The sequence below is a fragment of the Brachyistius frenatus genome, unplaced genomic scaffold, assembly GCF_029030835.1.
Source record: "Brachyistius frenatus isolate BFR_SWC_R1_liver_20210118 unplaced genomic scaffold, ASM2903083v1 Contig_47, whole genome shotgun sequence".
NCBI lineage: Eukaryota > Metazoa > Chordata > Actinopteri > Embiotocidae > Brachyistius > Brachyistius frenatus.
In genome coordinates, this window is record NW_027210646.1 from 1594620 (window position 1) to 1620990 (window position 26371).

At 44.2% G+C, this 26371-nt stretch overlaps 2 protein-coding genes across 3 annotated transcripts; both read left to right on the top strand.

Annotated features, from left to right (window-relative positions):
• The first annotated feature begins 591 nt into the window (after positions 1-591).
• On the top strand, positions 592-9272 carry cdk8 (cyclin dependent kinase 8). The gene is made up of 13 exons (XM_069703618.1): positions 592-1103; positions 2703-2778; positions 3247-3357; positions 3930-4070; positions 4695-4752; positions 4859-4990; positions 5097-5240; positions 6034-6103; positions 6293-6365; positions 6534-6631; positions 6826-6904; positions 7076-7234; positions 8168-9272. Exons 1-13 carry the CDS (start codon positions 976-978, stop codon positions 8291-8293), a joined length of 1395 nt encoding a protein of 464 aa, XP_069559719.1. The 5' UTR covers positions 592-975; the 3' UTR covers positions 8294-9272.
• Positions 9273-10699: 1427 nt separating this feature from the next.
• On the top strand, positions 10700-24269 carry wasf3b (WASP family member 3b). 2 transcript variants are annotated; one of them, XM_069703615.1, is made up of 9 exons: positions 10700-10809; positions 15869-16025; positions 18196-18330; positions 18563-18716; positions 19893-20010; positions 20873-21054; positions 21179-21457; positions 22301-22605; positions 23311-24269. In XM_069703615.1, exons 2-9 carry the CDS (start codon positions 15893-15895, stop codon positions 23466-23468), a joined length of 1464 nt encoding a protein of 487 aa, XP_069559716.1. In that variant the 5' UTR covers positions 10700-10809; positions 15869-15892; the 3' UTR covers positions 23469-24269. The 2 variants fall into 2 exon arrangements, with proteins under 2 accessions (XP_069559716.1, XP_069559717.1); XM_069703616.1 differs by lacking the exon at positions 15869-16025 and having other exon boundaries at positions 10710-10809.
• Positions 24270-26371: the final 2102 nt, after the last annotated feature.

Below are 26371 nucleotides of genomic sequence, written 5' to 3' on the forward strand. Positions count from 1 at the left end.
TATCATATTTGGTGATAGTTTACTTACATGTTCCCCAAATTTAGCTACTTTAAATATATATATTTCCCTCTGTTTTGTCGTTTTCTTGGACCATATTTATTCATTAAATTTGAGCATATTTATTGCTCTAGCCTTCTATAACTGCCTATATCATTTATCCTATTTAAATGAAGCCATATTTTAATCTCAATTTGTGACGTTTTGGATTCTATTTCTTTGCCTCCTAAAAGCACTATAACACCATAGTGCACATAAAGCAAGTATTTATAAATAGTATCATACCTTTCTGAAAAATGGTGCCTACCTATTATACTATGAAAAGCATTATCAGGCCACGATCTTCTTTTTTTCACTTGAATTCAAGTATAATGTGTAGATGTTATGCTTTTTTTTTTTTGCGAATTATGGCACCGAAATAGGCATTGCCACAATACAGTACAGCAAAATATGTGAACTTTTTTTTTTCATCATTTTTTATGCTCAATTAAACTTGTACCTCAGCTTTAATATATAAAAGTATGAATTTCCACGTGCTATATGATCTTGTCTATCTATTCTCTTCGGCTCTTTCTCTGCTGCAGGGTTTGTCTTCGCGACGCTTTACGACAGTGCCGTGCGCCAATACGCCGTCGTTGCCGAGCGAAGTGCGTCTCTTCGGAGCAGATACCGGCTGAGAGAAACGCAGCAACAAGAGAAAGGGACACATTTCGGGCTCGTTTCCACCTGGACTATCTCCGAGCACCGCTTATCCCCGCGGCAGCAGTAAATCTAAACCGAAAACTTCGATGTGGAGGCTGAGGTAAGGAAGAGCCACGCTGGGGAAGGCAACTAGCTGAATTACCAAAAACCCGAGCTCGTTGGAGAAGCCTAGTTGCCTCCCAAGCGACGCTTTTTTTTTTTTTTTTTTTTTTTTTTTTTAAAAACAAAAACAACAAAAGGAAGGAGCGGATATACTGAACCCAAACAGTGATCAAAATGGACTATGATTTTAAAGTGAAGCTGACCGGCGAAAGAGAGCGTGTCGAGGACCTGTTTGAGTACGAGGGATGCAAAGTGGGAAGAGGCACCTACGGCCATGTATACAAGGCGAAGAGAAAAGATGGGTGAGTTGATGACCGGCGAGGCCTCCGGTCGGTGAACCCTGTCGTTAACACCCCACCCACCCCCACCCACCCCTCCGTCCTTCTCCCGAATACATTTTCTGTCATTTTCTTCCTTTCAAGGCCGAGGAGCCGTGTTGCCGCACACGTCTTGTTAGTATTATTTTATTTATTGCAATTAAAGGCCTGTCTAGGTGATACGGTCAATGCAGGATGCAGCAGGTGCATGCGCGAGCACTTGTTGCAGGTGACGGCGATCCGCTTTGAAGGGAGGTTGTAGCTTTCGTCACGTGCAAGGTAAATATCTCGACACAAACGTACATGAACATGTGATCATCCCGAAGGCTTTGAGTGGACAGGCGGAAATCATATTCGCGTATTATGCAGTGTGATCCGTTATCTAACATGCATAAGTTTCGATGTCTTTGTTCCTGCTCTTTTTTTAATTATTTGATCATTTTAAGGATTTTTTTTTTTTTTTTTTTTGCCTTTCAGTCAATAGTCGGGAGGGTAAGATGGGTATGAAATGCAACAAAAGTCCCCAGCTGGACTCTTAACTGTAGACGCTGTGGTTCATGCTTAATATGTTACATTTTTATTTAAAGCACTTTTCACAGAGCAAAAGTCACAGAATGCTTCACAAAAAAGTAATACCGAAAATAAATAGAAAGAAACCAACAACAACAGAAAAACACGCAACAACAGAACCATAAAACATGTTGAATCACAAACACTAGACATCAAGAGGCGGGACAAAGGCCAGTTTCAACAAATGAGTCTTAAGTTGCTTTTTAAAGGCATCAACACAGACTGCGTAACGTTTGTCTCCAGGAAGATCGTTCCACGGCCATCACTTTAAAGACAGGCTCATTTTTAGTTTTCAGGTGTTGTGGTCAAAAGACCTAACTAATTACAAGTGGCATAAGGATGGAGCAGGTCAGAAGGTGCCTGACCATGGAGTATTTCTATATGTCAAGATCGGATATAGAAGATCAGATTGGTGCGATATGACCCTTTAGACCCTTTGATGCCACGGTGATGCCCACTTTCCTTTTCGAAAACTTTTCCTGCAGTTTTATTCCTAATGCAATCCCCGTATCAGTCTTGAGCTACCAGGCCCATACTAGGCCCATTATCACAACCCAGACATACTGGCAGCTGGAACTACACAAAAGAGCCCTCGAGTGTCGAAAGTTTGTGTTCACTTTAGGAGGCTGCTGTTTATGAGGCCCCGTGAGCTAAGTTGTGCTGCAGCATCTGGACGAGGCCTGAGAAGGCACAAAGCATGGGTTTATGAGATGATTTAGGCCAGAGGGAGGGAGGGGTTGTAACCAATTCATTGGAGTGAGAGCCAGTCCCAGTGCTCTGTTTGTCCCTCGCCAGCTGCCAGACAGGGCCCATTTCCTCTCCCCTGCTATTGTTTTGAGCCTCAGAGGTGAGCTTGATTACACAAATCTGGAGGTAATGCAACTCGGCCTCTTCTCGGAGTTCCTGTGCCAGCTGCCGAATGCCCTCCTTTATGTTTCTGTGCAGACATCTCTCAGGGGGCCCCGCAGTCTGGTCTGGTGTTGATGTTGCTCTGCTTTCTCTCTCTGTTTGTAGGAAGGATGATAAGGACTACGCCCTCAAGCAGATTGAAGGCACTGGCATCTCCATGTCCGCCTGCAGAGAGATTGCAGTAAGAACTGCTCAACTTACTCTGTTGTTTTGTTTGGTCTGTGATAAACACCTTCATGCCAATCATAGGTGCATTATGTTATATCCCAATCACCTTCATTATGTACTTTTTGTCAAGTAAGCAACAGATATGAAATACAAAGAACTTCCAAGTCATCACAGAAAAGGACAAATTGGAAAAAAAGGACATCATTACTATGTGTATAGAGGGAAGAACCAGTATCATGAGTATAAAGTATGACATCAAAATCAATATGTCAATCATCCTACACTTAAAGAAATGTCATTTGTTATGACACCTGTGTATTGTTTTGTATTGTGTCCTGTTCCTGTATGTATTATTTATGGTAATCAGTATAGTGAATGACTGAATTTGAGCAGTTATCACATGCGGTACCTCATTCATTCATTCATGATTTCTGCCATGAGCTTGTGTGGTTTGTTTTCTGAACGGGTGGATTTGTTGCAGCTGCTGCGGGAGCTGAAGCACCCCAATGTCATCTCACTGCAGAAGGTTTTCCTGTCACACGCAGACCGTAAAGTATGGCTGCTCTTCGACTACGCCGAACACGATCTCTGGGTAAAAATGCACAGCACACGCTGGAGCTGCATGACACGACTTATCAAGCACATTATAATTTTGCCTACTAAATATTAGTGTTACTGGGAATGCATGAGGATTTTATTTTTTTGCTTATATGTAAACATTTCTCTCTCTTTTTTTTCTGTTTTTTTTAATTGCACATTTACAAGTGAAGAATTACTTACAATGCTGATGCATATACACTGACATTCACCATCAGTTGGTTATATGGAATGAGAATGAATATGGAGCTAATTGTGCTCTGCTAAGTCTCATTAAAACACGCACATACACCAAGAAGTATTCCACATTTGCTAGTGAAACCTCTGCTGCATTACAGTTGGCAGTTCTAACTGGCAGAGTATCAGTGCTGCGTTTAAATGCCATTTTTCTGCCACAGAGCTGCAACACTCACATTCCCCTCCTAAGGAAGTGGAAACGCATGGCGCCAGCATCAGCCTCTACTCATCCCGCCTGTAGCACAGTCGCACTTGTGACCATATGTAGGAAAAGTATGGATTTCAGTCTATATGCAGAGCAACAGTGACTATTATCTTGTCTTTCCATAGCATATTATTAAGTTCCACAGAGCGTCCAAGGCCAACAAGAAGCCACTTCAGCTGCCTCGAGGAATGGTGAAGTCTCTGCTCTACCAGATTCTGGATGGCATCCATTACCTCCACGCCAACTGGGTCCTCCACAGAGACCTTGTAAGAGGATTGGGCGGGGCGGGCAGAGAGGGAACGGGAGTATTTAGGCAGAAGATAGTTATCGAGCTGTGAATCGGTGGAGGGCATGCGAAGCTGTGTCAGTTTGAATGTGTTCAGTCATGGTTTATAGCTGTCTAGCTTTCAGATGTTTTAAATGTGATCGGATGGAGATGAGGAGTGATTTGTTAACATGTTGACGTGACGTGATCTACGCAGCAGTTTGTTGAATGTGGATAATACACTTTGTCATTTTGTGTTCTAGTTTTTTGGTGCAAGATTATTATTAAAAAAAAAAAAAAATCATTTTAAAAATGTTTACTTATTTAGATATAAAGGAAACCTTACATTGTTTGCTTTAAGTGCTGCAGTCTGATCTGTAATGAGAAAAAACAGCTGCGATGCCAAATAATCTGCCCTTCACATCTCCTGACTGACTTCGTGAGATGGAATTGGTAGGAACTTCTCTCTTGTGGGATGCAGTGGGGTTGTTTGTCCCCTAGAGGGCAGCAAACAAGCGTTTTAATTAGTTCAGCAACTGGGTCAAACAAAGCTCCATTAATCTGAGAAAGTTTGCTATCAGTGGAATCATTTTTACCCCCGTGTGTGTCTGTTTGTCTCCATCAGAAACCAGCGAACATTTTAGTGATGGGGGAGGGGCCAGAGAGGGGCAGAGTAAAGATTGGTATGTACAGTGTCTCTTTTTATATATATATATATTTTTTTTAATTCAAAGTTATTTATTGTTTGGGTTTGCTGTGACTTTATTGACCAAGACGTCTATTGTGCAGCGGACATGGGATTTGCTCGTCTCTTCAATTCACCGCTGAAGCCTTTAGCCGATCTCGACCCTGTGGTGGTCACCTTCTGGTACAGAGCACCTGAACTGCTGCTTGGGGCTCGGCACTACACCAAAGCCATCGGTGAGAACGGCGCAACAACATCCTTCTGTGCTACGCCGATGCACTACCAGTTTTCACTGATTTTTAGCAGCAGCTTAAGTTAGCGTGTGCTCTGCTTTTTCTTCAGACATCTGGGCGATTGGCTGCATTTTTGCAGAGCTGCTGACGTCTGAGCCCATATTCCACTGTCGCCAGGAGGACATCAAGACCAGTAACCCTTACCATCACGACCAATTGGACCGCATCTTTAACGTCATGGGCTTCCCTGCTGGTGAGACTCGACTGCTCCATGACTTTAGGGAAAAATATTCAGGAAAAATGTAATGATTTTTTTTTAAATGTATTTCTGTGTATTTCAGTTATAAAGTAATTGATATCAGTGGTACTCACCTGCTATTGTAATGGTGTGTTACGGCTACTTTGTTGCCTTCTCAGTGGAGAAATGCTGTAGAAAGACCAGCCTTTTCTGTGACACCTGAGGCAGATTATTTTCTTGGTCTTGCTGCTTTTCTACAGGCAGTCATGTGGGTTTTGGTCTCTGAACATCCATCTCCAGACACGATAGATGAAGCCAAGTCACAAACACAGAAACCTTTTCTGCAGGGCTCCATTTGGGCCTATATTTTCCAGTTCACTTAAGCTGCTCCGTGATCTTTTTTTGTCCTGCGACCATCTCCGCTGCTCCACTTGTGTAATTCACTAGTCTGTTTGATGGATTTTGTTTGGCTTCTGGAAAGAATTGAGGCTAATTTTACACTCTCTTTGCAATGTTTGGCAATTAAAGTAATGGTGGGTGTTACCAAAGAGCGAAGAGAAAATTGATGTGAATGATTAAAACCTTGCAGATGAGCATGTTATTTTTAGTGACATAAAAAACGGCTCTTAACCAGCGTGTCAAAACTAAGACTCACTTTAATGCTGCTGAAACAAGGGCTGGCTGTGGGGAGATCATGAGCATTTGTACTTATAAATGTGTAATCCAGATACTACAACCGAAATAATCTGTTCTTGAAAGAACGGAGGGTGTGGGCATGGTGTAATCCTGTCTTTCCCTCATTTGACAGATAAAGACTGGGAGGACATCAAAAAGATGCCAGAACACTCCACACTGATGAAAGACTTTAGAAGGAACACGTGAGTATTCACCAGTGTCCCAATTTCTTTTTTTAAAGATCCAAAAGTCAGAGCGAAGCAAAGTGTGTCTGCTGGCAAAAAGACCATTCTGAGAATCCTTAACCATGTGAGAACTCTGTGTGTTCTCTTGTATGGGGTATTTGTACTAAAGGCAGGATATTAATAACATTTGCTCCTACTTTTTTACAGATACACAAACTGCAGCCTTATAAAGTACATGGAAAAACATAAAGTTAAACCAGACAGCAAAGCATTCCACTTGGTGAGTTAAAAGGCTTCAATAATGGAGAACTCATTTTTCCTTTATGATGGCAAATCCATATCAGGTATAGCCTGGTGCTCTTTAACAGATGAAGCATGCTTTGTCAATATATCACTTAAATTCATGTTTTTTGTGTTTCGGACTAACATTGTTTGCCATTTATTCTAGCTGCAAAAGCTATTGACCATGGACCCCATCCGTAGAATCACATCCGAGCAGGCAATGCAGGACCCCTACTTTTTAGAGGAGCCCCTACCCACCTCAGAGTGAGTTACACCAAAAACACACCCATAAACACAGCCTGCATCCAGTTTCTATCTTGTGCTAGTCCTTAGCTTGAGTCACATGATCTCGGGGCGTCTTGAACAGGTCTCTTTGGTAATTATCTCCGAGTCATGGGAATAAATGTTTGAAGATGACAAGCCTCTTCGCCTTTTTTTTTTTTTTTTTTTTTTCCAAGTGTGTTTGCCGGCTGTCAGATCCCTTACCCCAAGAGGGAGTTCCTGACAGAGGAGGAGCCAGAGGACAAGGCAGACAAAGTAAAATATCCAACTGCCACATACTGTTTCGTGGCAGTCATTCAACATGCAGTCATTTCATGAATATTATAGATAGATAGTAAATGAACGACATGTAGTTTCAGCACTAACAATGCACGTACAATACAATGTAGACATGGACAATAGTCTTTGTTTTTTTGTGGATTTTAGAAGAACCAGCAGCAGCAACAGGGAAACAACCACACAAATGGGGCGGGGCACACTGGTAACCCAGACAACAGCCATGCGCAGGGCCCACCTCTAAAGAAAGTGCGAGTTGTCCCGCCCACCACTACCTCAGGTGGCCTCATTATGACCTCAGACTACCAGGTAAGTCTTTACGCTGTCATGTGAATTAGGAATCAAAATATTGTACTTAAGAAGCTGCATTGTAATCGTAAATTGTCAATCATCATGAACATTGGTGGGGGTGGGGGGAAGGGGTTTCTCCTAACTTATGGTTTATTTTCCTTAAAACACTGAACGCTTTATGCACTGAAAGTGCCACGAATAGTTGTGTAACAAATGACAAAAGGGAAGTCCAAATCCGTACTCTCGCCCCTTTGCAGCATGAAGTGGGTGTAAATGTTTGGTGGTTGGGATTGAAATGTGAAAAAAAATGGTCAGCCACAGATCCCCCCCCCCCCTAATGAGTTGTTGGAAATGTGTGGAGGTGACAGGGCTTTTGAAGCTCTCACCGTCCGACAAGTAGTCACGGATGGAGCATTAAGGCGACTTAACTTGCATAAAGAAACAATGAAAATCTGTAAAACACAATCTAAAGACATTGATGACGTTTCTTCTGTCAATAACATATGTAGGACTCCTACCGCTTATTGTGTGTTTTATTGTAGCTCCCATCTTTCTTCCTCCGGCAGCTTGACATCTCTGCGGCTAATATCACAACCTACAAATTCATCTTTAAATCCGCTATAATCGGGATATTTTCATCATAACAAAGGATCAAATGATTATGTGTAAAGTGAAAGGCGTTGCTTGTAGTGATGACTCTGCAGTTCCCCTCAGCACCACAGAGCTCTTTCGGCTCATTAGTTCAGTTTTGTGCAACTTTAATGTTTTGATTACTGCCTCCATGTGGCCAAAAAGCTGTTACTGCAGGTTTAAACCAAGAAGTCACTGCTGTAAAAGTGTTTTTTGGAGCATTTTTTTGGAGCATGTTTGTTGAGTGCAATGAACACTCAAGAAAAATAAAACCATTGCATGGACCTGATTTAATGAACATCTACCTCTTTGTCCTTGCAGCGCTCCAATCCACATGCTGCCTACCAGAACCCTGGACCAAGCACAGCACTGCCCCAAAGCAGCATGGGATACTCCTCTACCTCCCAACAGCCGCCCCAGTACTCCCACCAGACCCACCGCTACTGAAACATCCCTGACACACACACACACACACACACACACACACACACACACACACACACACACACACACACACACACACACACACACACACAGCCCTCACACACAGCCCTCACCACGCCCACCTGAACGAATGTACTGAGGGATGTGGGGATGTCGGAGGCAACAACACCTCCCCACCCCACAAGAGGGCACCTCCTCTGCCGCAGTCCTTTAGGTCAGAGTGACAACGATCTTCCCTTCTTCCAGATAACACACCATAAACCCAGTCGTAGGAACACTTCTATAGAAACACAGGTAAAACACAAGGCGGGAGGATGAGAGGAAAGGATACAGTGATCAAATCCAACCTGTTTCTGTTGCTCAGACGTGATCAAACCAGCCAAGAGAAGACGGTTCGGTTCGGAGGGACGCGTGTTAATCTGTTGTGTCACCTCCTGCCATCCAGTTCTTCACTTGTCTCCTCCACCTACGACTTACCCCAGCCAGTTACCCTCTTCCTCTCGAAGCTTGGATGAGACTGAAAGCTGCTATGTGACTGCCAGCGTTGACAGATTCCCTGTCCGCACGTCCTCCTGTCTGTCTGTCCGTTTATGTCGTGCGCGTGCCCCCGTGAGGGCCTTAGCTGAGGACTGAACCGAGTTGCTGTAAGGATGCTGAGAGGATGTGGAGCCCCCCCTGCAGCGGTGGAATTTTAGGGTTTTTTTTTTTGTTCAGAGAGGACAAAAAAAAAAAAAAGACAAAAAATATTTTAGTAGTTTATAATTTTATCTGTTTTCATGGTTTTGTTTTCATGGCAAGACTGGCAAAGCAGCTTGCACTAGCTGAGCGCTCGGCTGCTGTATGTTGTGGGTAAGCCTTACAATATGATGACAAAACCAACCAATCGCATGGAGGATGGCAGATGGAACATGCATTGTTACTGTATTGTATTGAAATATTTTACATGAAGCAAGTATCCTGACAATAAAAATGGAAACATTAATATTGTTGATTTTTGGAAGATTGAATGTAAGAGCAGGAGATGTGTGCTGCTAATTTAAGCTTGTGTTCATGTCATTTTTTTTTTTTATATATATATATATATACTTAACCAATCTGCAGCTGATATTTCTCTATAGTTCGAAAGAATTATGGTAGCTTTGACTCTGGTACTTAATCGTTTTTCCCCCTTTCAAAACAACACCTTGTGTAACGGTAAGGTTACTACAAGGGCATATAATCTTTAGAATACCTCACTGTCCATTAGCTGTAAAGACTCCTTACTAAACCTTACAGGGGTATTTCAAGGGTTAAGATAATAGTTCAGCTAAATATTTTGTATAATACAGTCCTTCAGATAATAATTCTTTTCATTATTGAGTTAACAGATGATTATATTCTTGGAAATGGGTTATGACAATGTCCCATAGTGCATATTTTAGGTCCTATCAACAGTCCAAAACCTTTGAAAATTGTCACGTTTAGAATCTGGAAACAAAGAATAATTAACATTTTTGCCTAAAAATAATAATTGATTAATTATTAGAGTTGTTCTCGATTCATTTTCTGTTGAGCAACTCATTAGAATTGTATTGGCTGTAATTTTAAAGAAATCTCCAGTATTTCTGTCAAATGCACAAAATCTCAAACTGTAAATTACAAGTCGGTATTTATGGTAAAGTCCAAGTGTGCCAACCTTATTTTATAATTTTGTCAAATTGCATAGGATTACAGATGCAGAGCATGGTTTTCTCCTTTGTCCGGGAACGGCACTGCATTTCAAATACTGAAACTTCCCTTTTCCTTTCTACTTCACTAAACCCTGTTTACAGACCGGAAACTATTCCAAGCACCCTTTCCCTTCGCTTTGATGATACCCATTTTCCTCAGACTGTTTTTGTCCACAGACACACCTGGGAGACTTAACGCACAGATCTAAGTATAGCAAGTCCTCTCATTGAACCTCTTCCTGTAGGATCCTGGCCCAGCTATTTCAGTCTGTTATACAATACTCTCCCAGCTCATTGTCAGCATCACTGTCTGAAGCCAACTACTCTCCTAAAAATCTCTGTAGCTCAAAAATCCTCAGGCATTTTGCTGCAATCGCTCGTCTGTATTATTTAAGTAAGTCTTCGTGTCTCTAAAATACCCACGGGCCCGAAAATGAATTTAAGCATCTTTAATTTTGACAAGGAATGGGACCTAGTAGCGTGAAAAAAAACAAAACCTCGTTGAGCTCTTCAGCAACGCCCAGTCGTAGCCCCGCCCCCTCTAATCGCAACACGGCGTTTCGCGCTGGGGAGCCTCCCTGTCACTCATTCGGTTTGTGTGTTGCAATTGGTTGAAATTAACGCCCGTCACGCGTTAAATCCTCCGGAGGGACATTTGATTGGTGGTTGCGGCCGGTGGGCGCGTGCCAGTCCTCAAAGGATTTTCCCCGGAGTGTCCAGACGGGCCGGGGGACACAGGATGGCAGAGCTAATAGGAGTATCTAACGGGACATGCGGACGGGCTGATTTCTTCTAATATTTCAAGTGCTGGTGAGGGTCTTATGATACTTTCTTCAACGACTAATATCACCTTTTATCATAATGGTGAAAATGCGTGTGGGTATTTTTTTTTTTTTTAATTACCGTTGTATCATTTGTCCAAACTAAGAAGTCGACCACTGGACATTAGCTAGCTAACCAAGTGGTCAGTAGGAGCGGACCCCCAGCTGAGGATAATAAACCAAATCTAACCCATAAACCTGGACTATTTCCCCCCGCTGCTTGGTAACTTTAAACCTTTTTTTTTTTTTTTTTTTTTTTTTAACCACGTAATTGACGTTGGCTGTGCACCGGCGTGTTAATCAGTTTGCTAGGCACCTAGACAGAAAACGGCTGATTTGAATTTCAGATTAAAACCGGCACAAAAAAATATATAATAATAATAAAAAATAAAACTCACCGAGGTTAGATGAGCAGATGTGGGTCAGTCCATCGGTAACGGGGAGCGACGGTGCGGAACAGTGATTGATCGCGGCTGCCATCAGTTTACGCGTGTGTGTGTGTGTGTGTGTGTGTGTGTGTTTGTGAATGCGTGTGTGTGTGTGTGTGTGTGTGTGTGTGTGTGTGTGTGTGTGTGTGTGTGTGTGTGTTTTTGTGAATGCGTGTGTGTGTGTGTGTGTGTGTGTGTGTGTGTGTGTGTGTGTGTGTGTGTGTGAAAAAGGGTGTGTGTGTGTGTGTGTGTGTGTGTGTGTGTGTGTGTGTGTGTGTGTGAGGCTTAAAAAGAGAAAAATATAAGGCACGAAACCTCAAAATGGAAATGACCTCACTTGCGTCCATGTGATTTAGTCGAGCTGCAATCCAGATCCAGTAGTTGAATATTGAGCTATAGACGATCGAAACTTGTCAATAACTATCACTGATCTTATAATGACAACTCGCCATCAACATCTTGGGGCTGCAACTACTCACATTTGAGACTAATTAATGAGTTAATGAGTAACCGAATATATAAAATGACAAAAAATTAACACAAACGGACGCAATGCATTGAAATCAATGTAAGAAATGCTTGTAGTTAATATTCATAATTGATCTGACCAATCAGAAGGAACAACCTTTCAATATTGTATATCCATGCCCAAATAAAGAAAAGACATTGTGAATCTGTTCCCCATAAATTCTATGTTTGTTACTGGGTTGATTTCCACATTAATTTATAAGATTAATTAGATGCGTAGGTCACTGTCTTATTATCCTGCAGGATTATATCAACCTACGGTGACTGTATGCATGAAGAAGTCCGGTATTTGATCAGGACTAATCCTAGATAACGGATATCAGAGTGTGATATGCCTTAAAAGATATACGTATTTATCTCGGCATGGAGCAAGTCCGCCAAATACACACATTGAATAATCAAAATGATATTCAGAACAATCAAACACACTCCTCCTTTGGGTAATGAACACTTTCGAACATGTTTGGTCGTGTCTAATCATAGTCTGCTCTGAAAATATCAATTTAGATAAATCTTTCTCATGTCAGGATGATTTTGCTCCAAATCAGTAAATGATATTACTCAATTATCGCCCTTGCAGAGAATATGTCGTGTTAGCCACGGAAAAGAAAGGAACAATTATGACCTGGTATTTTCTACACCCAGTGGGATTCAGTTATTTAGAGTACCATCTGTGTTTTACCACGAGTTCCCCCGGCTGGAATAATACAGGAACAAGGAGATGTTCTTGGACAGGCGAACAGTCACAGCAGAATTTCTTTACGTCATATTTAGGGCAGTGTGACCTGACGTAATCCAACTTGCATTATTCATAACGTCAGAACAAGCAGAACAGCCTCCCAACACAAGAAGCTGTACTCGGCTCATAAATTGGTAATGACTCCCCCTTTCGGGTCTTAATGGAGTTCTCACATCTGTAGTGAAGGCTCTTCTCCGTCTGTGTGTTGAGGTAGAGATGCGGTCATCTTGCTGGAGTCACAGGGGAACTCTTTTTTTATATATATATATATTTTTTTTACCCTGAATGCAGCTCGAATGTCACCTCTCTGAGGATCAAAGGCATTTTTGCTGCTGACGGGACGTTTTACGTGCTGCTAATGGGATATTTGAGAGCCAGCCTGGCGTGTTTCCACACAGGTGCACACGAGTGTGCGTGATGTGTTGGCTGTAATAATTGAAGCGTCCGAACACGTGACAGAAAGGCGGAGCAGTGGAGACACTAAATGTGAGAGTGAGAGTCTGCGTGTGAAAGTAGGAGCTGGTGTGTTCTTCTCCGGAGCTGTGGGCTGAAGTTCAAGCTTTGCTCTCCCTTTCTTGGCCATGTCTTCCTCCCTGGGCGAGCGGAGGATGAAGGAGTGCTCGCTTTGCTTCGCTTTCATTGCACAAGCAGAGGGGGCCTTAAAGAAGGTCGAGGAGGAGGAGGAGGAGGAGGATGCATGGGAGAGCTAGTGCTGTTGCCGTGTGAACGGCGCTCTATTGTCCCGGGAACCTTTCAGTGGCTTCCCCGAGGTCCCTTTTCCTACCCCTCCCCCTCTATCCACCCCCCCCCCCACTCGACACCCTCTTTTCCCCTCAAACGCACAAACACGTAAACACACACGGCGTCTACCTCCCGATGTTACACACAAGCTTTTCTGTCTCACACACTGTCTCATTCACTTATCACCCTCTCAGCCCACTCGGTGTCTTTCTCATGCTCATGCTCTCCTTTGCCTCTACTTTCCCCTCATTTTGTCCCAGGCAGACAAGGCCCGTCCCTCCTCTCAGCACGAACCCCCCCCCCACCCCCACCCCTCCACCTCCGCACCCCACCCCCACACCCTCCCCAGTCGCTCATTATTTCGCCTCATCAATGTGATTGTCATGCCAGCCAGTCGGTAAACGCAAAAACATGCAATCTTCTAATTTGCATCACCTCATTTCTATGCAACAGAAAGCGCAGTGTTTCCAAAATGTTCACGCAGAGGGAGAAACCCGTGCCGTGCTCTTGGATCAAACCGGTCTTTAGTGACTGCGTTCGGTGTCCTTCGCGGCAGCACATGATGGCGTAATTTTACCCCTTTGTTTTCTCTTATTGGCGTGAGGCTGTTGGGGCTCGCAAAGGGGGTCACGGGCTAAAGAAAACGGGGGCCAGATGAGGACTCTGCCGGTGGGAATTGGCCTCGGTTGGACAGAAGTGGCTCTCGTCTTTTGTCGACAGCTGTAATGACACAATCCGTGAAAACGGTAGTTTCCTGCTTGGACACTGATCGTGCAGCGCCGCTTCTTGCTTTGCAAGATGAAGATGTAACCTCACCTTTGTTTTAACTCGGTTTCTATTGAGATAAGGATTTACAGAGGGTGAAGTTGTAGTCGCGATGGGTTAACAAAGATTTAAAAGCTTGATTTGTTGGCATATTCAATGTTTCTGTTACCCTAAATGAATTTTTGCAAGGTCCAGTAAATGCGACTAGTGTTTCTTGTTTTTGTCTGCTATTATTAGCCTTCTGTCACACTGCCAAATCTCCTGTGTCTCTCCAACCTGCCGTTCTCTGGTGATTTTTTTTCTTTTCTTGTCGTTTTTGGCATCACTGCAGAGTAAAAACTCTGGAATAGTAGTTAAGAGAGTGAATCATTAGATTGGCGAGACTGAAAATGATGGGAGCCGGGCGTGTGCATGTTTCCATCTGTCTCCCTGTCTGTCCTGCAGGTTGCTTCTTGAGCCACGGTTGTATTGTCCTGGCCAAGTGTTCGGACAGGAAGGAGAGATGTGACACAGGGAGCACCAGGAAACAGGAGCCAGACTCGGCCTTTCAAAAACAGGAAGCAGGAAGAGACACTGATAAAATGGCTGCTCTGATGCACCCTGGGATTTCTCCTAGTTTTAGTAATTGTCTGTAGTCCCTTGAACTACAAAGAGCTCTGATCAGGGTTTAAATTTAGACAGTCCTCCTCAGAGAAGCTTTGGATGTGGGCAAATCTGTTCGGTGTTGTCCGGAGAAAAGTTGTGAAACTTTTGGTATCTTTCAGAGTTTTTCCTGGGATGTGTTTGTTGTCCTTCTGTTTTTTTTGGTTGGTTTTTTTTGGTGTTGATCGTATCCATGAATCTCTGGTCGTGTCAAGTTTCCAGCTGGGCCAGTGACAAGCTGGCCTGGGATTAGCTGGCACGCTGCGTCTTCCTCTCCCTAATGCTTTAATCCCTCTGCTGGTCGCCAGAAGTCTTCTGGCTTGGGGACACTGTTGGTCAACACTTTCGGATCTCTGGTCAAAAGCTCCCCCGTGTTTTGTTTGCTTTTCATGCTAAATGCTGTATTTATAGAGGGAGAAGAGAAAATAGGAACACCTTACAATAAAATGTGGTCCTTTACTACCACTGCAACAGCAATGCCCACAAAAATGATAATGTAATGTTGTTGGTTCCAACTTTGACCCCGTGATCACCGTCATTCACTTCAGTCTACGCTACAGCTGGATGATGCTCCCAAATCCTGCGTTTCCATTTTGACTCGGCATCTTTAACGTAATAATGATTCAATTTATATTCCGAGTATGAAATATTGATGAATTCATACAATCTAGCACTGATTAACACGGATCACATCAGATAAAACCTTTTCTCCTGAATATGAATTGATTGACCAAGCAGCCGATTGTCAATCTTTACTTCAGTCAGCTAGAGAGGTAATCATTTTTACAAAGTTGCATGCCGTCAAATCAAAGATGGTGGTTTTACTTGAGCTCAAACCACGTATCAACAAACCAATCAGCAGAGAAGTAATTGGAAACAATTAAAATTATTTTTTAATTATAAAAAAAAAAAAAGGAAAAATACCTCATTTCCAGCTTGTCGGACGTAAATATTCGCCGGTCTTTTTAATCTTCCGGGATAATGGTCGCAAACCAGCACATTCAATATGTCAATTTTGGGTCCATACGTCAGAATCCGCTTTGTTGGCCAAATACGTTTACATATATACACACGCATGTAAGGAATTTGCCTATTAATCAAGGAAGTAATCGGTAGCGTAATTGATGCCTTGCTCATGAACACTTCGGCAGAGTAGGTGCTGACTAACTGCCTCCTGTGTGCTTGCCCCTCGCTTTTCCCCGCAGTCAGTGTCGGCGCGAGGCCTCGCCATGCCGCTGGTGAAGAGGAACATCGAGCCGCGTCACCTCTGCCGAGGGGAGCTCCCCGAGGGCATCGGCAGCGAGCTGGAGTGTGTTATGAACAACACGCTCTCTGCCATCATTCGCCAGCTCAGCAGCCTTAGTAAGACACGCACACGCATGCACAAACACGCAGCCTTTCCAGTACACCAACAGCTGCCTAAAAGCCGGAAATTGAGCTTAAAAAAAAACCCCAAACAAATAAGATTTTTTTTTTTTTTGTAACGTTAAACACAGATTGACAGTCCTGAGGCTATAACCCCAATAAGTTCAGTGTGATGATAGTCTGAACTGTGCGTAGCCTCTCTGTAGCAGGACGGGATCACATGCTATCATCATTAATCCCCAAGCTGTGATTGATTTGGGTGTTGTCATGGTTACAGGGCCCGGGGTCACTGGGCTAGCAGCGGGCTTACAGCAGCTTCACACTGTTGCATGGAGGTTTGAAATGTAATCCTTTTAGATAGCGCCGCAAAAAAAAAAAAAAAATCCGCTCGTCTGCCCAGCTGCGGACATGTGACCGCGGCGATGTAGTTATGCGTGTTCGAGTTCACGTCCGCGTGTGCGCAGAACTGTTTTACATTGATTGTCATGCTCCCTCTAAATGTATTCGACAGAGTTATTGCCGCTCCAAAGGCATCCGTCTTCCCATCTCTCTCTCCCACGTCCTTGTTTCATACCCGTCAACAGTGTGTTGTGTGTTGTCATGAGGCGGTTCGTCTTCCCACGTTTATCCTCAGCTGCACCAGTTTCCCTGCTCCGCACGCCAACTGTGTTGAAACTTCGGCGTGAACCGCGACGGCATGAATTCAAACCAGTCCTCTTTGGCTTGGCTGTTAACCGTCTGCTTTTTTTTTTTTTTTTTTGCCCCCCCTCCCCTCCCGTCACGTCCATTCTCCGTCCGTCTCTTATTGTGTCAAGTTCCTGCAGTGGGAGTGGGGCCTTTCAACAGCAGCTGTGTGGGTTAAATATAAACGCTCGCACCGGCCCGTGCGGGGCACATCTACGGAATACATGCACTGCGTGTCCGACAGCACGTGTTCGTACGTCGACCGTAAGAATCCTCGAGAGAGGTCAGAGGTGACGGGGCTCAGCATGCAGGACCTGTGATTCTTCCTTCCTCTCGAATGTTTTTCCTGCAGCCCGTCCTGTCAGCGGGGGGGGCTACAGAAATAACCCTTAGCATACCACATATTACACATTACACGGGGTTCTATACTGAAATTATTTTATTAGAAGAATACTGAAACTACTCGGGTTGGTTTTAATCTGTTGTCCTCCGAAGATTTATTTTGTTTTGTTTTGTTTGTTTATCTTAGTTGTTTCATCTCACTGCTGCCCACATTTACAGTCTCTGTAGTAAAGGACCTTTTGCCCTCATTAAGACGGTTGTTTGACAGTTGTGGGCCACCCCCCCCCCCCCGCCCCTCCCTCCCCACCGAGGCCATAGCGGGGAAATTACTACTCTTCAGGGTTGTTACCCAAAGCGATGGTTAAGGATGCATATGTGAATTGGCGTCAGTACCAAAACAACAACATGTTTGTTATTCGATCGCACGTCAAAATGTGGCGATGGTGGAGATGTTAACTTCTCCTTGTTTAAATGCGGGTGAAAGCAATCGATCGAACTGGTTCTGATTAAAAAAAAAAATTTAATATCTCGTGTAACTTGTCGTCCAGCAACATTGCGCGACCTCTCAGAGACTCTTGTCACCTCTGTTTTCCTCCCGTCTTCCTGTAAACTGTGCTAGTGTAGGATTGACATTCATCTTTTACTCTAAAACAGACACTGGGAAACATGGATTATGAGCCTCGCTTAATGGTGCATCTCCAGCAGCGGAGGGGAGTTATTTACTTCCCCGGCCGACATTTTTACAGATGCTTCGTGGCTTTGAAGAAGCAACCCTGAGGTCAAGAGTCTGCGGCAATAACTGGGCCGACGCTGACGACTTCCAAAACAATAATAATCACCCGAAATAGAAACAAATTGAGTTGCTTTTGTTTCGGGGCTCCACGCAAACATATACGCAGTGCCATTTGGATGATTTGCATTCGGCTCGTATTAAATCACTCATGAGGAATGTTGCTATATGGACTCGTGTGAGACAGCGTTTCCTGCAAAGACTCTCCGCCTCTGGTTTCACATTGTGTCACATTACCACGGTATTGATTGGACTCCCAGTCTCCGCGGGGACGTACTCGGCTGCGGATAATGATTAAAAGTGTTTCTCTCCGATTTCCCGACTCTTTTTCTTTCTGCTGCTACTTTCCAGGTAAACATGCGGAGGACATATTCGGCGAGCTGTTCAACGAGGCCAACACCTTCTACCTGCGTGCCAACTCTCTCCAGGACCGCATCGACCGGCTGGCCGTCAAGGTCACACAGCTGGACTCCACCGTGGAGGAAGGTGGGTCAGAGGGTGCAGGACTGAGGCGAGGCCACAGAAAGCCATCACTCGCTGTTGGAGTGTTCTCAGTCTCGTGGTTTTTTTTGTATTTTTCTACCTACCGATTGTCTTTTTCTTTCCACTTTTTGATTCTCTCTCTCTCTCTCTCTCTCTCTCTCTCTCTCTCTCCTTCCGATAGACCAATCATTTAACGAGTCATTTGTCCTGTCCTTGTCTTTTTTTGCGCTCTCAGTTTCCCTGCAAGATATCAACATGAGGAAGGCCTTCAAGAGCTCCACCATTCAGGACCAGCAGGTGGTGTCCAAGAGCAGCGTGCCAAATCCCGTCAAAGAGATGTACAACGTGAGCGACAAGCCTCCGCCTCTCAGCATCCTCTCATCGTACAGGTTTGTCTAATGATCGCACACCCCATCCAACACTCCCAACATCCGGCCTGCTTGCAGCGTAATCACGGTCACATTTCCTGATCGTAACCGTATGTTGAATCACTTTTCACTAAAGAGCTTCTGATGCTTTCACCCTCAACACTTTGAGTGCTTGGCAGTGGCTGCTGCAGGTTGTCTCTGTGTGGTATTATTTAAAAGCATTCAGCTGCAGTGCCAAATTGATCCTGCTTCCAGAAAAGCATTAAACGGAACAGATTAATGATAACAGCTGAAATCTCTTGTATAATTTTTTTTAATTTTTTTACCAACATTATTTATTTTTATTTATAGGTTTGTAATAGTCAATTTATCCATTTATTTTGTGCTGCTTGTCCAGGTTAATTTTATATCACTTTATATCATTAGGATTTATTATTATTTACTGCTCCAGAATTACTGAGAAAATGTGATTTTTATTTTTTTTATTTTATACACTTTATTAATCCCCGAGGGGAAATTTCTTCACGATAATAAACGATTCAAGGCTATAATGTCTGTACTCGTTTTCCTTCATAGTTTTTTTTTTTTTTTTTACCCCGGTCGGGATGCCTGTAAAACAGGTATTTCAATTTAGTGGCAATAAAAAGGTCTGACTTTAACTTGAAGCCAGCAGAAACTCGATTTAAATAAAATGTTGGATTTTTGCTAGTTTTTGACCTCCATCCACAATGAAACGGCAGATTTGGTACGACCTCCCGCTGCATTCAGTAGCTGCTTCCATGCACTATGCTTGGGTGCATTACATATTTAGCGTGGCCGGCCCCACAGGGAACGTTGCCTCTCATTCCTTACTACATGGCACACTTTGATCACTCTCCTTTCCCTCAGTCTCTCTCTGCCTTTCCACTTTTTTTTTTATATTCTGTCATTTCCAGTTTTGCTGTATTTGTGCTAAAAAAAAATTTTTTTTAAATGCAGGAGCTCCATTTGTAATTTCACTCGTGTCTCTCCGTCATCTTCCTTTGTAACATTCGCAGCTTTACACGTTTTTATCCCCAACCTTTCTACAAATACGCCGCGTCCACCTTCTCGTTGTGCGTGGGAACCGGAGCAATGCAACGATTCCACTTCATGCGGGTGTCAATAACGAGACGTTTGTGTACCAGCGTAACCGTGGCGGTGGTTGTGTCTCTGCAGGGATGACCACAAGGAAGCGCTGAAGTTCTACACCGACCCGTCCTACTTCTTCGACCTGTGGAAAGAAAAGATGCTGCAGGACACCGAGGACAAGAGGAAAGAGAAGAGGAAGCAGAAGGTACAAAACTGTTCAAGAGTGTCTCACAGAACATGCAAAGTTTTGATTAAACCATTATACTTTATTGTGGTCTAATAATAAGAGTTGAATTGCCTGTCGGTCACCGCTCCTCCCCAGAGTCCCACGTGTTATTGACCAAATAGATTTCAATAAGGAGAGATAATTAGGAGCGAATGATAATTTATTGGCGTAATGACAGTTTGAGGAATACATTGTTGTTGATTGGACTCCGATGGTGAGCTTCTCAGAGTGACGTCCCAAATGTATGTAGGCGATAGGACAGGAAACCACGTGGTGGATTTCAAATGCTTTTGTTCACGCAGCATTTAAATCACAAGACGTCTCGGGGCACTTAACGCGGGAACCCAACAATTCAACGAACTCCACGAGTGACTGACCGAAAACCTCGAACAGAACAGGCTCGGAGGAGGGCGGTCATCGGCCTTCAGCGGTCGGAGTGAGAGGAGAGCAGCGATGACTGAAGGAAACTTCAGCGGAGACGAGATTATCGATGAGTGATTCGAAAGGCTAGAAAAACAGACGTGACAAAGAAAAATGGAACAGAAAAATCTCATGTTCACCCACAAGAATGAAGATGAAACACGAGGGACATTTCATTTCGTTTAGCCTGACGCTTTTATCCAAAGCGACTTACAATAAGCGCTTCCTTATTTCCTTACTTCCTTACTTACAAATGAGCTTCGTAAAATAATGAAATACTGTTTTCGATTTGGTCGTCAGGATGTTTCACACAAACCATGTCGTAATTTTCAGTGGACTTCAGTCCGAGAGCATAAGCAACACACAAACAACTGTTAAAAAGAATAAAATTAATAAAAGTCTCATCTTTCTCCTTCTTCAGGAGCAGAGGCGTTGTGTGGATGGGACGTTACAGAGGGAGGTTAAGAAGGTCCGCAAGGCGAGGAACCGTCGGCAGGAGTGGAACATGATGGCTCTGGATAAGGAGTTGAGGCCAGACCATCGACACACCATCCACCGAGACAGAGGGGCTTCCTCCGAGGGCTCGATGTCACCAGAGAACAGGTAGTTCATCTTCGCACACCGGCGTGCGTCTTCGTTTTCATCACAAGATACATTTTATGTTTGCGTGTGCCGTAATGTGCTGTATTTTCCTGTATTTATTTTTTTTAATTTTTTTTTTAATCAGGGGTCACGGCCCGGATCAGCTCCACTACCCCAACAGCATGAACCATGCAGGCCACGCCCACACCTACTCGGGGCCCCCGCCCAGCGTCCTGGCCGCCCAGATGGCCGCCGGTCACGCCGCTCGTGGAGGGGCGGGCGAACACGACAACAGAGGCAGGACCATGATGGCCTATCAGGGTGGGACTCTGGGCCGCGTTCACCACCACCAGGTCCCCCTGCCTCCTCCACCCGCTGAGGCCGTGAACGGGGGCTCCATGTCCCTCCCACCGGTGGACTACGGGTAAGCGGCGTCGTTTCAACCATGACGGTGCCCTGTCGACATGCAACAAAGCATACTGCGGAAAGATATTTAAACGTTCGTCACAACGCGTAGACGATAATCCGAATTCAAACATTTATTCGAAGTGTTCGGCCCGTTTCTCATTGTTGATTATATGCAGTGTGTCTTTATAGGTGCCCGCGGTGCCACAGACAGCTTGAGCCGCGACATTTCTAGCAAGTTTAATGTACTCATTGAGTCAATTAATCACACTGCAACAGTCATTTTTCTGTATCTTCCTATTTATTAAGATTTTACGAACAGATTTCCAGATGTAGTAATAAGAAGAAGTTACGTTCATTTGTCTGTGTGTAAACCTGTACAACTTCAGGTGCTTTGCTGACACTGTAATCCGCGAAAAGATTTTGTTGAACAATCCACAAATGTACAAAAACATCAGGGTTATAGTTTTCTCTGCCACGATGCATAAAAATGACTCGACGAAATAAAGAACAAGGGGACACAAACGGTAACTCTCAGGACAACTCAAGAAAGTTATTGAGGTCGTCCGATTGACAGAAGCTGAGGTACGTTGAAAAGATCTTGACACTATCTTATTCACTTGTTGAAAATACTTTTCTCTGCTTCACTATAATGCAGTTTTAAGTATTATGACATAGTGTCAAACAACAGCACAGGCTCCTTACTTGAATCTCCTCCGGTGTGCTTTGAGGTAATGCTGCCACCTAGTGGGTCGGAATCGTTGCGCTCCTCCCTCTCCGAGACAGTGGAGCTACGTTTTGACTGACTGCTAGGATTATTGCGAACTCTACTTCATCTCCCCCATGGTGTCTTTTGTTGCAGCATGGACGGCTATGCCAACACCGGTCCCCCTCCCCCTCCCCCCGCCCCTCTCATCCCTTCTGCCATGACGGCCTTCGCCTCACCTCCTGGAGGTCCGATGCCTCCCGGGCCAATGGGCCAATACGCTCCGCCTCCACCACCTGTATCTGGAGCCCAGGCGGCTCCTCCCCCTCCTGGTCCTCCGCCTCCTCCCCTTCCAGCTGGTGTCTCCCACTTCACCATCCACAAGATGTCCTCCGCTGCACCTGCCGAGTCCACGGTGGTCAATGATGCCCGCAGCGATCTGCTGGCTGCCATACGTATGGGTAAGAGCTGTAGTGTGTCCTTGTGATGTTTATCTTCTTCAGAAAAATTTACATTTATTTTGACCTTTTTAACAAAAGATTTATTTACACTTTTTGATAAAAACAATTATATATATAAAAAAAAGCACTAATACTAACATGTAACGTGTTAAAAGTAGGGACAAATCGATTTTTAGTCACAGCTCTGAAAATATTTAACAATTTTAGTTCGAGCCAAAGCAATTTAACTGAAAAGTCATTACAAATACTCTTTGATGGGCAGAGGAGTATCTCTGGAACACAGATGATGTTTATATTGAGTTTGGGGTGTTACATGAAACATTTATCGGCATTTCGACTCCCAAAAAGGTGGTTTAGATATTAGGATATAGTGGGATTTTGTGTTCTGGCTATTGTTTGTCATTTATTGGTCATTTCCAAAAGAATGAAGTCACAGACATGTCCTCACTGTACATTTCTCAATTACTTGGTTACATTTTCAAATTTTAGGGTATTGATTTACAGTCAGTATGCTTGAAATTTAAACAAAAATGCTTCAATATAGACCGTTTAGAACACGGCTTTGTCATTTCTTGAGCATTTATCAAGCACTGAACCTTCAAAAAAGGAAATTACACTAAGATTCTTTTCTTTTTGTGGCTCTAAACTTTACTTAGTGAGTGTAGAGTTTAAAAACAGGACTTCACACTCTGCATTTGCTTGCAGGCATCCAGCTGAAGAAGGTGCAGGAGCAGCAGGAGCAGCAGGCTAAGAGAGAGCCAGTTGGAAACGACGTGGCCACCATCCTGTCGCGACGCATCGCCGTGGAATACTCGGACTCAGAGGACGACTCTGAGCTGGAGGAGAACGATTGGTCGGATTAACACGCACGAAATATAAGATAACCACCGAAGATTACGCGCACACACACACACACACACACACACACACACACACACACACACACACACACACACACACACACACGATAAGAAACGCAGTCAGACGATCTCGCGCTCACCTGAAAGGAATGCCCACTGTGCCACATTCACGGGTTGACACACACCTTGTTGCTGAAAACACACACACACACACACACACACACACACACACACACACTACACACAATCACATGCTGTAGGTTGATGTAAACTGAATGGTCCAAAACTGGAAATCTGGGGGTGTATTCAGCGTGCGTAAACACTGTAAAGAGACTAGTAATATACAGTAATGCTGACCACTCTGTGGAATATTAACACTTGAGTTTGCTGATTATATTTCAAAGCATTGTGAATACACCCCAGTGGCTGTTTCTCTACCTGTTGTAACACTATAGTCACCCTGTGAAGGTGCTTATTTCATGTATAGTCGAAGCTTGAGAGCGTTAGAACTATTAGAAACTTTCCTCTTGAGCTAACCAATGTACTCGTCTTTTTTAAATGTTTTTACTGAAACACTTGCGTATGCCATCGATCGTGAGCCAAGTTTTTAACGTGGAGATGACAATAACTGGAAAGGGGGGGGGGGGGTTAGGGGAGGGGGTTCAGTGGTCGAGAGAGGTTCGGGCCACCGAACGAGTGACTGGGAGGAGCGTTTGATGGACGGGATGTGTAAAAAGTCTTACTGATCAAAATTATGGCAACCGATTGAGCCGTCTGCAATCGCTCACTGCTGTGTGGGAGGGGACGGGAGGGGACTGCAGGGGACGGGAGGGGACGGGAGGGGACGGGAGGGGCGGGGTCATGTATATGCTAGTTTGAGCTCTGTAATCTTTGACCCGGAGAAAAATAAACTGATGAATGAAGGATCACGGCTGGGCTGCCATCTCTCTTTTACTGTTCCACTGTCGTCATAGAGACGACACATACCTGGCTCCAAGACTTCAGTTTCCATGGTAACAGTACAGCTAAGAAGGGGGTTGCCAGGGAAACAGAAAAGTGTGAAAAAAAAAAAAAAAAGGGAGGGGGGGGGGCCAGTGAGCCGGGGCGAGGATGAACAAATTAGCCGAGGCAGGAGTTTTATGCACAGCACGTTTGTTTTTAATACAAAATTAACAAGATCTCTCAATCGAGTGAACTAACCAAAGCAATAAAAAGTACGACTAACACCTTGGAAAAATAGACACCACGTCCACACAAATGTTTTGTTTTTTTACAATATCTCAGTTAAGTTAGTGCATGTTGATTATCATTTGTATGTTTCATTTTGCAGATACTTAATTTGTTGTGCCATCTTCATCCAAAAAAATAAAGTGCATTTCACATTGAAAACTACGCATACGTCTACACAAGATGCTGTTCAACCGCGGCGTCGCCCCCCCTCCTCCTCCTCCTCCTCCTCCTCCGACCCCGACCCCCCAAAACACGCGCACGCATTCAGAGGCCCTTGAGTGTTTTGATATTTAGCTCTAAATTATTAACCATCAGAAGGACACCTCCTCCTGCTGAAGTAACAGCCCAACACTGACAACGTCCCCCCCGCCCCCCCCAAAAAAAAAAAAAAAAAATCCCCAGCTGCTTTGTACACAACTGTGTGTACGATTACACTGTGAAACCATTCAGTAGATTAACAGGTGTGTGTATACAGACAGGTATTACATCCAACATTGCAGTCTTTTCCCTTTCTCGGATACAAAGCCCTTGTTCACACCTGCTCAGCAGTGAAAATCTCAACAATACGGCTGGCTGCACGAGAGATTCGCATTCACCAATCAAACATCCCCCCCACCCCCTCCCCCACCCACCCCCCATCTGCTTCGCCAAAACCGTCCCGATCGTCCATTAACCAGCCTTCACAAACTGGCGCATGTTGAAGCGAGGAACGGGAAATGTAACGGGACAACGTCTACATTGACAGCCAAGGAGGAGAAATGTCATTCGAGAAAGTGGTGCAACCCCCCCTCCTCCTCCTCCCCGTCCCCCAACTCATCCTCAGGTTTGACTGGCTTTGGTAGCACCATACGCGGTGGTAGGAAGTCCTCCTCTTCAGCATGCCTTATTTACAGAAACGAACGGGTCGAGAGGAGCAGATTTCAGTTCAACAATTTGATAAATACTACATTCAGAAAAAGGCTTTACAGCTCGGTTACATCGTACAACATCAGAATCTGAAAGAATTCAGGCCAGACTAAAGTGGAAAAAAATAGAACTTTTCAATGAATATAACAAAATAGACTTTTCTCCAAAGGTAAAGTAATAAGAGTTTGTGATGGTTTGCGACGTGCCAGTCTGACCTGTTGGTGCTCGTTGAATAACTGCAGGGGTTCAGTCTGACACTGTGCACAAGTTCACGTACGCAGGCTTCGTTCCAATGCTTGGAAATGCTGCTCTTTGACTTTCCTTACTAATCCCCTATTTCTCTTTCTTTCTTTTTTTTTTTTTTTTTTTAAATTGTTTTTCACCTGATCTGAGGCCAGAGAAATTAAGACCGGGAGCTCCACTAATGTCTCCGTCAGGGTCACTGAGGGGAGGCAGCAAGGAAGGAAAAGAAGGAGCATTGTCTTTTGTGTTTGGAAGTAGCCGTTTTTAGCTCATAGGATCATTCAGAGGTCAGTTAACGGACACCCGCCCCAACCAGACTAGATTGATTTAAAATAGAGCGTAATATTAGCAGTCGAGGAGACGGAAAACGCACGGCGGGGACGAGGATCCCAGTTCGTTCAGAGCTCCTTTCACTTTGGCTTGAAGCGCCGGATCGCCCGCCTCCTAGTCCCTATCTTCCTCCAAAGTAACGAGGCCACTTCTCTCAGAACTGACGGGAAGACTGGCAGCATTGTCCTCCGAGGTCG

Bases quoted from the DNA above. Each gene is read 5' to 3' on its own strand.
- wasf3b (XM_069703615.1), top strand. From the start codon at position 15,893: ATGCCGCTGGTGAAGAGGAACATCGAGCCGCGTCACCTCTGCCGAGGG. The intron at 18,331-18,562 runs GTGGGTCAGAGG...TTGCGCTCTCAG, and splicing joins GGACTCCACCGTGGAGGAAG to TTTCCCTGCAAGATATCAAC. The intron at 21,055-21,178 runs GTAGTTCATCTT...TTTTTTAATCAG, and splicing joins TCGATGTCACCAGAGAACAG to GGGTCACGGCCCGGATCAGC.
- cdk8 (XM_069703618.1), top strand. From the start codon at position 976: ATGGACTATGATTTTAAAGTGAAGCTGACCGGCGAAAGAGAGCGTGTC. The intron at 4,991-5,096 runs GTGAGAACGGCG...CTTTTTCTTCAG, and splicing joins GCACTACACCAAAGCCATCG to ACATCTGGGCGATTGGCTGC. The intron at 7,235-8,167 runs GTAAGTCTTTAC...TTGTCCTTGCAG, and splicing joins TTATGACCTCAGACTACCAG to CGCTCCAATCCACATGCTGC.